Below are 11,932 nucleotides of genomic sequence, written 5' to 3' on the forward strand. Positions count from 1 at the left end.
CAGCGCCAGTAAAAAGGAAGAAAATGGGATAGTCGAAAGTTCTAGAATTACAATTAAAGCACCCAAGAGAGAGTAAGACAAAGGGGAATTGGGAACAAATAGGGATCAGATGTAGATTCCAAGAGCATACCATCAATGTACTTAGTCTGATATCACCTATAAGTCTCACCCAGACACAAGCACAAGATCCAACAAAGAGGAATACACTCAAATGCTTACATTTCATTATACATTAACAATAACAAATATAATAATACATAACAGAGAGATGATTTACAAGGAAAAAAAATATCATCTCCCAAAACAATAACTATGCATTTGACTGTTTCCCTCCCAGCCAAGGTCGGGACAAAACCAAGCAATCTCCTACCAAGACAAAGACAGAAAGCATGTTGGAAAACAGATATAAGGGGATAGAAGACACGGTAAGTACCTCCCTGCCCACTGTGGAGGTAGGGAACCCCACCCAGAAAGACAGAAAGCATGTTGGAAAACAGATATAAGGGGATAGAAGACAGTATGTACCTACATGCCCGATATGGGAGGTCAGGACGAAATCAAACAATCCCATTCCAAGACAAAGACAGAAAGCAACTCAGAAAACAGGTATAAGGGGATAGACGACACTCAGGAAGTGACCTCTTGCCCATCATGGGAGGTCAAAGGACCCCATCCAACAAAAACATCTAAGAAAGTTCTTTCAACTATTTCAGATTCAGATGTATGAGATCTTCAATTGTAAACTGCAACTTGATATAATCCTTGTTAAGCATTATAAGTGGATCTTACCATCAAACCCACCAATGCAAATCATAAAGAAATGAATCAAGACTAGCGGCTTCTAGGCAGTATTGTATATGAGCTGATCGAATACCAAAGACTGATAAATTATGCTTTAACCAACAATTTAATTCATTCTGAAAACATAAAGGATTTTCTTTATCAACGAAAGGATAAGATCATATTATGCAAAACTTTGTAACCCTCTAATGCAAGGCTGAATGTCTTCCATACTTATATATATCTGACTAAACAATAGAATAGTAACAGTGAAGCAACTCAAGCTTCAGTTATGGCCAAGTTCTATAGACGTAACTGATCTTTTGTTTAACTAGATAATCATCACCACTGTTCGTTACTGCTCTCTCAGACCTTCACATTCCAAAAGTGGAATCAGAACGCCTGAAAACAGGAATTTGAGACAAAAAAAACAAAGATTTCACCTCTTTCCCCCCCCCCCCCCCCCCCCCCCCCTGCTTTTTTTATTCTTACCATTATCAACATTTTTGTATATCGGAATTTTAGAGACAATGGCGGAATAGTACATGAAGAGGAAAATAGGAATGAACCCGCCAAAAGCGGAAGGGTTGGCAGCTATGCTCTCTTGGTAAAAAATGATAAGACACGACGTCAGGTTAGATTAAAATCCTGCATGTAAATGTTGTTTGTTTGTTTTGTTGTTTTGTTTTTAAGGGTTTTATGGCGCTTGCAACACATTTAGGTTATATCAGCGCCAGTAAAAAGTTCTAGAATAACAATTAAAGCACCCAAGAGAAAGTAAGACAAAAAAGAACTGGGAACAAATAGGGATCAGATGTAGATTCCAAGAGCATACCACCAATGTACTTAGTTTGAGATCACCTATGTCTCATCCGGACACAAGCACAAAATCCAACAAAGAGGAATACACTCAAATGCTTACATTACACATTTAAAATAACAAATATAATAATACATAACAGAGAGATGATTTACAAGGTAAAAAATATCATCTACCAAAACAATAACTATGCATTTGACTGTTTCCCTCCCAGCTATGACCCGGCCAGGGCCAGGACAAAACCAAGTAATCTCATTCCAAGGCAAAGACTGGAAGCATGTTGGAAAACAGATATAAGGGAATAGAAGAAACAGTATGTACCCCCTTGCCCACTATGGGAGGTCAGTTGTTTGTATGTTTTTTAAAGACATTTTGTTAAACCAAACATATAATACACTATCTTTGGTCAAACAAAAGAGAGACGGCATATTTAATTAAAACCACGTTTGTAAATACTTGCAGGATAAAATGCCAGTGACACAACTGTTGTCACACAATCAGGCATTTTGCTCATGGTAGAATGAGAAGCATTTATTGAAATAAAGCTCTGCACTCATCAATCATCTGTATTCAATTTATAAATTTTCAATTCTGGACTAATATGAATAAAGGTATTTATTATGCAAGGAAGTGATCAATTTCGTTAATTATCTTCTGTTCACATTTTCAAATGGAGAAAAATTAAAATTACATAACAGTGAAAACATACAAGTACAGTTGTGACTTGTAGACCAACCACGAATATTAAAATTACAATAAAATAAAACTTAACTTACCAAAATTGACCTTCAAAGCTCATAAACGATTTTTAAAATACAGGGATTTTTAGAATTTAACATGTCATTTAAAACAATCTAATTCAATATCTAACTTATTATTTTTTTTAAAAATAAATTTTAGTCTCGTTTTAAACACTCAACAAAGGAATCGTTTCAGTATGTATAGCAAATGTCCTAGTGCAATTTAGAATCATGGCACAGTCAGGTTTGTTTTTGTATTTTTGATTTATCTTTCCTCTCTTTTCCCAACCCCTGCCTTATTAATAATACTATGAGTAGTGAGTCTGTTAGATCTCACAGAAAGAATAGTTTCTGATCACTTGCACTTATAGGTCCATAATCAAGCTAAGCATGATAAAAAACAAGTATGAGTGAAGATGGCTCATTTGAAGACATTACAAAAGTTGGGTGATGCAGTAGAAAGAACCAAGGTTCATCTCTCACTCACCAGGAACATTTTTATTCTCTTTTAACTTCTGGCAATTCTATACTCTTTTCATGTCTAATCAGCAATCAATATGATGAGCATCTTCAGTGACTTCATTCTCATTCTATCTATCCATTTAATGCTACAGAAAACAAGATCAGCTTCTTTTGGGACTTATGATTTTGAAGGGTAGTGTGCATGTTTTAGGAACAAACAACACAAACATGTTTATAAAATAAGTTATCATTTCATTAAGCCAAATAGGTATTTGCCATAATAAAACATTTGCTAACAAATACCTCTTTCAATATCAAAGCTTATAAATTTTCGCACTCATTCTGAAAGATCCTAGAGTTGTAGATTAGTATTTTCCAATTGTCATAGTCTATAATGAAAACAAATAGAAAAATTTGAACTGAATTTTTTGACATATTATATCTTTGGCTGTCAACATTTCGAGTTTCATGCTCATCACAGTATTCACTAAAATAAAATGATGTTTTAATGATAAGAAGTTTTTCCTCCACATTAAAAAAAAAAAGAGCAAGAAGTAGAATAATATAGTGATTACCATTTCTTACAAAATGTTACATATCATTTGAATCCTCATTTAAACTCAACAGGCTATTCTAATTTTTAAAATTTTATGGGGATTTTTTGTTTCTTTCCCTCAAACTAAACATCATACATGTCACAAGTGAATCTATCCCGTAGATAGTGACTCAACAAAAAGTGATGAAAGAGAAAATTGAGTCCTGGGAGTTATTGTACAAAATCTTCGGATGGTTATAAATTTTTTTCTTCAAAACCTGACTGCATAGCATTGCTACAATCTCTTTTGCATAGCACTGCTTCAATCTCTTTGTCTGCCCACCCCATCCCCCCCCCCCCCTCCCCATAACAATATGAATGAAAATTACTACAGTCAAACTTTATATAATATTTTTGAATACCTGCCTTCGATTTTCATTAACAATATTTTTTTTAAACAGAAATACTTGTGACTGCTGCAAGTGGTGTTTAACATACAAGTGAGCTGTTAACTAAAATTTGAATACAGCTGTTCATCAAATTATGTACTATTCATAGCTATAAAATTGGAATGAATGCACTGTAACAGTTTTTTTAAAAATGTTCTTGCACAATCTTATTGGCAAAGAAATGGGTATTAAGCACTAAACGACTAAGGTAAAAAAAAAAAAAGAAGCAAATCACATGACGATATTCTGTAACTATTCTCAATTCATTGAATGCAAATGTTGCAGTTTGAAGAAATAAATGATAGCAATAAAATGGAATGGAAATTTCAATTTAATCTCCGAAGACAGATATTGTGGACATTTCAGATTTCCTCGTTGTCAACAAAACACAATACGCATGTTTTGTTGACAAAGGGAAAACCGAAACGTCCACATATGTCTTTGTAAATTAAACTGAAGCAAGCACGTTATTGCTATTTATTTATTCAATTCAACGAAGGACATGGAGCACTATAAGTATTTCAAATTTACATTTGTGTGACCAGTTGCAAATAAATGCCGTTTTGCTTTAAATTAAGATTTAAAAACGCTTCCAAAACATTTTGAATAGTTCCGCCATTGAATGCACTAGTCAATAAAAAAGAAAAAGATTCTAAAATATTATTTATTTAAAAAATTAAAGATAAAACAGGCGCACAGAGAGAGAGAGAGAGAGAGAGAGAGAGAGAGAGAGAGAGAGAGAGAGAGAGAGAGAGAGAGAGAGAGAAAGAGAAAGAGAGAGAGAGAGAGAGAGAGAGAGAGAGAGAGAGAGCGAGCTTATGATACAATAGCAAAGTACAAATATTCTCAGCCTCCCATTTTGTTATCAAAGCCAGATATCCGGATCTGATAAAAACTACAAAGGCTGTCCCATGGAAAACTGGAAAAGGTAATTCAAATCAATCATTTTAATCCTATTGTGACAAAATGTTTAAATAACATAACTCGAAAAGTGCTTATTTCTCTAAATAATCACCATCCCACAGGACGCATTTTTCCCTATCGCTTGGCAACGGAGACAATACCCTGAAAAATGTTCCGTCAAGAGACTCCAACCAGTTTTTCACAGCTTCCGCAAACTCATCATCACTAGTGAACCACTTTCCAGTTGCAAGTGGTAATCTGACCGAGCTAAGTCAGGACTATGAGGGGGGGATGGGGTAGAATCTCCCAGCCAAACCTTTGGATCAAATCATTGATAGTGTTTGCAGTGTGGGACCTTGCATTGTCATGCTGCAAAATGACCTCGCTGGTCTTTTTCGGCACACTCTTCTCAAGAGTGGCAGTCCCTACCTCTACCTGTTAGCATTGAGAGTTTGTCCTGGTTCTAACTAAAATGTCAAAAAGCAGAACACCCTTAGCATCCTAGAAAATTGTGGCCAAGACTTTCTTCACTAAAGGCTGAACCATTAACTTTTCAGGGGCGGTGGAGACTTCCACATCATTGAATCCCTCTTTGTCTCAGGGGTAGTGCGATGTATCCCAGTCTCGTCACCCGTAATAATGCTACTGAGGAATGCTTCATCATACTGATGGAGGTCACTGGAAGTGTTCAATACTCCCGTAACAGCTTGGATAGCAGTTCAACAGTCTCAGACATGTCAACTCATCTTGGCAACAGGTCAGCTCTTTCGGGACCCATCAAGCAGAGAAACGGCGATAGTGAAATTCATCTAAGACTATTCTTTGGACGGTAGACTGAACTGAACTGATGATTCTGATATTTCTCTCTGATTTTAAGCCGCCTATCTGCTTGGATGAGTTTATGAACACGACTTGTGTTATCCCATTTTTGCAGAAAGACAAGGTTCTGGGTGAAATTTGTCTTGGACATCTGTATGCCCGGTTTTGAACTTACTGCACCACTCATAAATCTGAGACTGAGACTTCCCCAGTGCTTTCTCATCGTAAACTGACTGTATTTCAGTGTGAATTTCACAAGGTTTCAGACCTTTTGCAGCCTGAAACCGAATTACAGATCTTACCTCTACCTTTGACCACTTTTTCAAAGGGGTAGCCATGATTGTTGAGCCGCCATGTTCCATTTGCAATGCACAATGCTCATGGTGATCTTCTTTTTTTTTTTTTGAGGGTTTTACGGCGCTAGCAACACATTGAGGTCATATCAGCGCCAGTAAATAGGAAGACAATGGGATAGTAAAAAGTTCAAGAATAACAATTAAAGCACCCAAGAAAAAGTAAGACAAAGGGGAATTGATTCAAATAGGAAACAGATGTAGATTCCAACAGCACACTATCAGTTTACTTAGTTTGAGATCACCGAAAAGTCTCATCAAGATACAAGCATGTCCCCACTAAGAGGAATACACTCAAATGTTTTACAAATCATATATAATATAAAGAAAACATAATACAGTGCATAACAGAGAAATGATTTACAAGGAAAAAAATATCATCTCCCAAAACTTACTATACATTTGACTGTTTTCCTCCCAGCCAAGGTATCCGGCCAGAGCCAGGACAAAACCAAGTAATCTCATTCCAAGACAAAGACAGAAAGCAAGTTGGAAAACAGATATTGGGGGATAGAAGACACAGTATGTACCTCCCTGCCCACTATGGGAGGTCAGGAACCCCACCCAGCATGGTGATCTATCGGAAATTCCCAAAATGATTGCTCTACAAGTGTGTGTTGAAAACTAGTCAACATTTCTTAATTATGAGAATTAAGAAATGTTAACTAGTTTTCAAGATATATTGTTTTTCCAGTTTTCCACGGGACAGGCCCAGTACATGGAGATTGTAAACTATTATTAATAATCATTACAATGTCTGTCTTTTTTAAAATTTCATATCGTTACTATTTTGAAAGAAAATGAAAAAGTAAATTTTACATTTAACATCACACCTTACATTGAATTGCTCGTATTGCGGTTTTAGTCTGACTCTGCTTGAAGTTCTTCAGGGTCGTAGGATGGAAGTTTAATTGTACAATAACCGACACCTGTTAAACTACGTGGCAATGCACCAACAGTCTCCCAGATCTGTGTATAAACATCATATCTGCTAACCATTTTCTGTCCCGTTTTAGTCTGAACATTATAACCTCCGAGGACATAAATATGATCTTTGTACACAACACAAGAAGCCTCCTTGTGAGAAATAGAAAGAGGAGTCACATTAGTCCATTGATCTGTTGTTGGATCGTAACATTCTGATTGCATCACCGGCTGGGCTTGTTGATTTACATTCAAATTACAGCCACCAAATACAAAAAGTTTGTTGTGCGACGCACACATGACATGCCACCCTCTAGATGTGAGCATGGGTGCCATATCCTCCCAGGAATTGGATTGTGGATCGTAGCGTTGCATATCAGGTGTAAAGTGATTGCCAGAATAGCCACCAGATACAAAAATATGATTACCAAATGTAGCCCCCGCATGAGCGTGATATGACATAGGCATTGATGCTATCAATTCCCACGTGTTTTCAGCAGGGTCATAGCATTCTGCAGTTGCCAGACTCCCATCCTTAAACTTACCTCCCACAGAGTAAATCTTATTGTTCAGAGCTCCTGCGAAAAAGTATGCCCTCTTATTTAACATGGGACAAACCTGGAACCAAGTGTCAAATCGGGAATCATAGCGTAAGACAGAATTCACAGCCGACTCACCATGTGCACACTGCGTGGTACACCCACCAAGAACATAAAGGAAATTATTGTATACTAACACCTGCATATGACTTAATGCACTGGGAAGAGTCGCAATCTCCTGGCGGTTTAACAAACTGCTAGAGGTTATTTTAGAATCAAAAACCAACAATTCATCATGTAAGCATGGATTAGGATGGATTTCACGACCACCAACGCTCACTAAACGCTCAACATATGATCGTAGTTTTGTAGATGTAGTGTTTAATAATGGCTGAGAATGTGGAACAACATGATAGTTCAAGGCTGTTAAAACCATTTGACGTAATTCTGGGTTGGACATCATCAAGTCGACACGTTGAACTTGATGCACTAAATCAGCAGGATTAATGAGGGGAAAACGAATCAGCTTCATGAGTGCTGGAGCATGAACCAGACGTTTTGGCTCCATACGAAGCCATTCCCAAGTAATGTGAAAAATGTCCATCTCACGAAAACACAATTTATCACTGTTCAAACAACTCACCATCTGGTCATAAGTTAAAAGGTTAAGAGTATTTTCCTTTGCTATCTGCATCAGGTTACGAGCTATGAATACATCAATCTGTTTTAAAGCATTATGCATACTGTACAGTTTGGCTGTGTTGATAAAGTCATAAAAGTTTGTCATATTCATCCCACTTAAAAAATTTCTCTCACAGAATTCAATAACTGGAGTAACTTGAAGGTGTGTTGCCGCTGCTATGACATCAAATATATCATCTCCTTCTAAGGTGGTTGTGGAGGTGTAGACAACTTCCAGAACTTTTTCTAAGCCTTTAGCAGTGATACCTTTCAGCTCTATCTCCTTTTGATTGCATTCACGCATACCACTGGTGAACATGGACAGGAAGTAGTCTGAGCAGGACACGAGGATGACTCTATGGCAATTAAATCGGGTACCTGAGGAAAAACAATTAATCAATCAAAATTATTTATAAAAATCAATAAAAATGAGGTGCTCTTACCTCAACTTCAGATCTTTTTATGTTTCCTAAAGATTTACATAAATATATAATCACAACACTGATTAAGCTCAGGTGGTACGAAATAATGCTGCCAGATTCATCTTTCAAAATTCAAAAGCAGAGGTTTGAATCTGCCACACCTCTGCTTCAAAGATTTCACTAGTTGCCTGTTGAGAAAAAGGGTCAAGTTCAGAGCATGTGTAATAGTTTATTGTTGCTGGAAAACATTGCCCCTCCCTACCTTACAGAACTCCTTAAGAAATATTCAACAACCCGATCTCTGCAATCCTCAAATAACCCCACCCGTTGGATATTTCACAAAGACGAGAACAAGGTCCTTTTCCCATTAGGTCTGCCTGTATGGAACACCATTGCACAGAGCATCTGATCATTGTGTGTTTAAGAAATCATTGAAAAAATCCCATCCTTGATGTCATGTTATTTCTTTAATGTAAATGTTGTTGCTCGTTCATTTGATCTGTTTTTGTAATTAAATTGAAGCTTATATTCAATTTCATTTTGTTATTTCTTTTAAAAAATGTTGTGTTTATCTAAAAACACCAAGAGCCTCTTGGTTGATGATGTCTATAAGAAACAATTATTATTACTGTCCTCCTTTGACACATCCACTGATAACCCTGACATATTAAATCAAATCTTACCATCAGCAATGAGAGTAACATCACAAAGTATGCCTTCTTGTTTTAATTTGTTTAGCCCTTGTAAAACTTTCATGCCATGCTCTGGCCTCTCCTCCATCCTGAAGACATCAGTGGAAGAGGCCTCTGACATCTCACCACCTTCTGCCATTATGTCTATTCTTCGCTTTTTTCTCTGGTCTTGAAGTAGTTTACCAGGCATCTAACACCTGAAAAGAAAATGAGTTATTAGATGGTAGTTATAACGATGGTGATATGGTTGTGTGGTAGTGATGATGTGGTGGTTGTAGTAGTGGTGGTAATGATGATGATGTGTTGTTGGTCATTGCAATAGTGGTGGTAGATGATGATGATGATGTGGTGGGAGTGGGATTGTAGTAGTGGGATTGTAGTAGTGATGGTTGTGATGATGATGACACAGATGCCAACTTTAAATTCGTATCACAGGAATTTCAGACATCACTCTGAGGAATTTCAATGTCAAAAGAGGAATTTCCGCACAGAAGAAAAGGGAATTGGGATGGTATTTGGCATTGTTTAAATATAATTTTTATGTATAGTTCTAAATAGATAATTGATTAGAACTATATTATGACATATAAACACAATGCCCAAATACAATCTCAAAGTTTCCTTATTTCAAATGAAGTAAAGCTCCAGTTACGGTTTCTGGGGCATATGTGGAGAAGAGACGGAATAGAAAAGTTGGTAACATCTGGGATGATTGAAGGAAAGAGAGTTAGAGAAAGACAAAGAATGACATATCTAAATAACCTAAGAATGGCGAAATGTGATTTAAAAAGCAACACAGATTTCATGGGCATCGCAGAGGATTGTGATTTGTGGAGACAGCTGACTGACAACATGCTCATGAGCACAAGCCATGATGGATGATGAAAGCTCCAAAACCTAATGGTAGTGATTGTAGTACTGGTGGTAGTGAGGACCATGTGGTGTTGGTGGTTGTAGTAGTAGTGGTAGTGATGATGATGTGGTGGTAGTGGTGGTTGTAGTAGTAGTAGTAGTGGTGGTAGTGATGATAATGTGGTGGTGCTTGTAGTAGTAGTGGTATTGATGATTATATGGTGGATGTGGTTATTGTAGTAGTGGTAGTAGTGATAATGTGGTGGTGGTGGTGGTAGTAGTAGTGGTGGTACAGATGATGATGTGGTGGTGGTGGCTGTAGTAGTAGTGGTAATGATGATGATGTGGTGGTGGTGGTTGTATTAGTAGTGACTAGAGTTGGGGGGGGGGGGTATCCTTGGAACAATTTGACCTCACCAGAATATGACAGGTTGCCTGTAACCCAGAATGATTTGCTCCAGACCGGATATTCTTCTGATGAAACCGGAGTTTTGGCATCACTGTGGTGATGTTGATGATGTGGTGGTTCTAGTAGAAGTAGTAGTGATGATGTTGATATGGTGGCTGTTGCAATAGTGGTGTTAGTGATGATGAAGTTGATGTTATGGTGGTTGCAGAAGTTGGTGTAGTGATGTTGATGATGATGAGGGTGATGATTTGGTAGTGGCCGCAATAGTGCTGGTAGAGATGATGATGATATGGTGGTTGCAGTTGTGGTTGTAGTTATGATGATAGTACTGTGGTTGTGTTGTAGTGATGGTATGATGATGATGGGTCGTTGTAATAGTGGTGGTAGATGATGATGATGTGGCGGGAGTGGGGTTGTAGTAGTGTTGATGATGTTGATAATGATGACTCTGATGATGTGGTGGTTCTAGTAGTGGTGGTAGTGATGATGATGTTGATGTGGTAGTTGTTGCAGTGGTGGTGGTATTGATAATGAAATTGATGTTATGGTGGTTGCAGTAGTTGGGGTAGTGATGATGATGATGATGATGATGATGTGGTAGTGGCTGAAGCAGTGGTGGTAGAGACTATGTAGTGGTTGCAGTAGTAATGGTAGTTAGGATGGTGATGTGGTTGTGTTGTAGTGATATGTGGTGGTGGTGGTGGTTGTAGACGTGGTAATGCTGATAATGATGTGGTGGAAGTGATGATGATGATGATGATGTGGTTGTGGGAGTGGGGTTGTAGTAGATGATACAGTGGAACTCAGATACAACGGAAATAGTGAGACCAGCAAAAAATCTCAGTTGCATCCAAGTCCCGCTATATCCATGCATACGGAATTTGAAGCGAAGCAATACTGAGGGGAATTTTTTTTAACTCACAAGGACCAGGTTTTGAGCTAATTCCCCTTGTAAATAAATCAGACGACATGAATTAAACTTCCATTCGTGTAACCCCCTCAACCACCATTTCTCACTCCCTTTCCCACTTACTTCAGGACACAAGGCAGGTCAGAACAATGCAACGGTTAATTCTACCTTCTCTTCCTCTGTTTCCACTCATCCCAACTGCACTACTGACAGACACTAAATGCACTTAAAACTCAAGTAAACCTTAGACTTCACCATCTCACTTCGCATTGGGCCTAATTATCTGATCAGCCACGAGACACACATCCCTCACTCTAAGCATAACATACTACAGTGTAGTTCTGAGTGAAAGTGTATCAACATATTGATCGGCTAGTCACACACCTCTCACCCACCTTTTATTGCGTCGACACGGGTGCTCAAAGTACACAAAGAAACATCAATAACAAACATCAATAGTACACACAATGACTGCAATCCGCCCACTCCCACCTCATCTCCGTTCCCTGTGTTTTGTGTGCCTTTCCATTTCTTCTTACATCTCGAGTTTTTCTCAACTGGGTACTCAACTTGCAACTCACACCCCCGCCGTTGTCGGCGTATTCAAAGAAATATTTCCCAGTTATAGCCATGAATGATTTA

General features: G+C 37.9%; 1 protein-coding gene across 1 annotated transcript in view; it reads right to left on the reverse strand.

The window, feature by feature from the left end:
* Positions 1 to 3,448: 3,448 nt before the first annotated feature.
* Positions 3,449 to 11,932, reverse strand: part of LOC144974258 (kelch-like protein 9) — a 9,220-nt gene continuing 736 nt past the window's right edge. Inside the window, exons 2-3 of the mRNA XM_078917168.1 lie at positions 9,111 to 9,316; positions 3,449 to 8,383 (exon numbers count right to left, since the gene is read on the reverse strand). Of these exons, the coding sequence (XP_078773294.1) occupies positions 6,723 to 8,383; positions 9,111 to 9,309 (1,860 nt within the window). The 5' untranslated portion in view covers positions 9,310 to 9,316 and the 3' untranslated portion in view covers positions 3,449 to 6,722. The remainder of the gene's footprint in view (positions 8,384 to 9,110; positions 9,317 to 11,932) is intronic.

The sequence above is a fragment of the Berghia stephanieae genome, chromosome 1 (assembly GCF_034508935.2).
Source record: "Berghia stephanieae isolate SIO BIC M18660-M18661 chromosome 1, UCSD_Bste_1.3, whole genome shotgun sequence".
Lineage (NCBI taxonomy): Eukaryota > Metazoa > Mollusca > Gastropoda > Nudibranchia > Aeolidiidae > Berghia > Berghia stephanieae.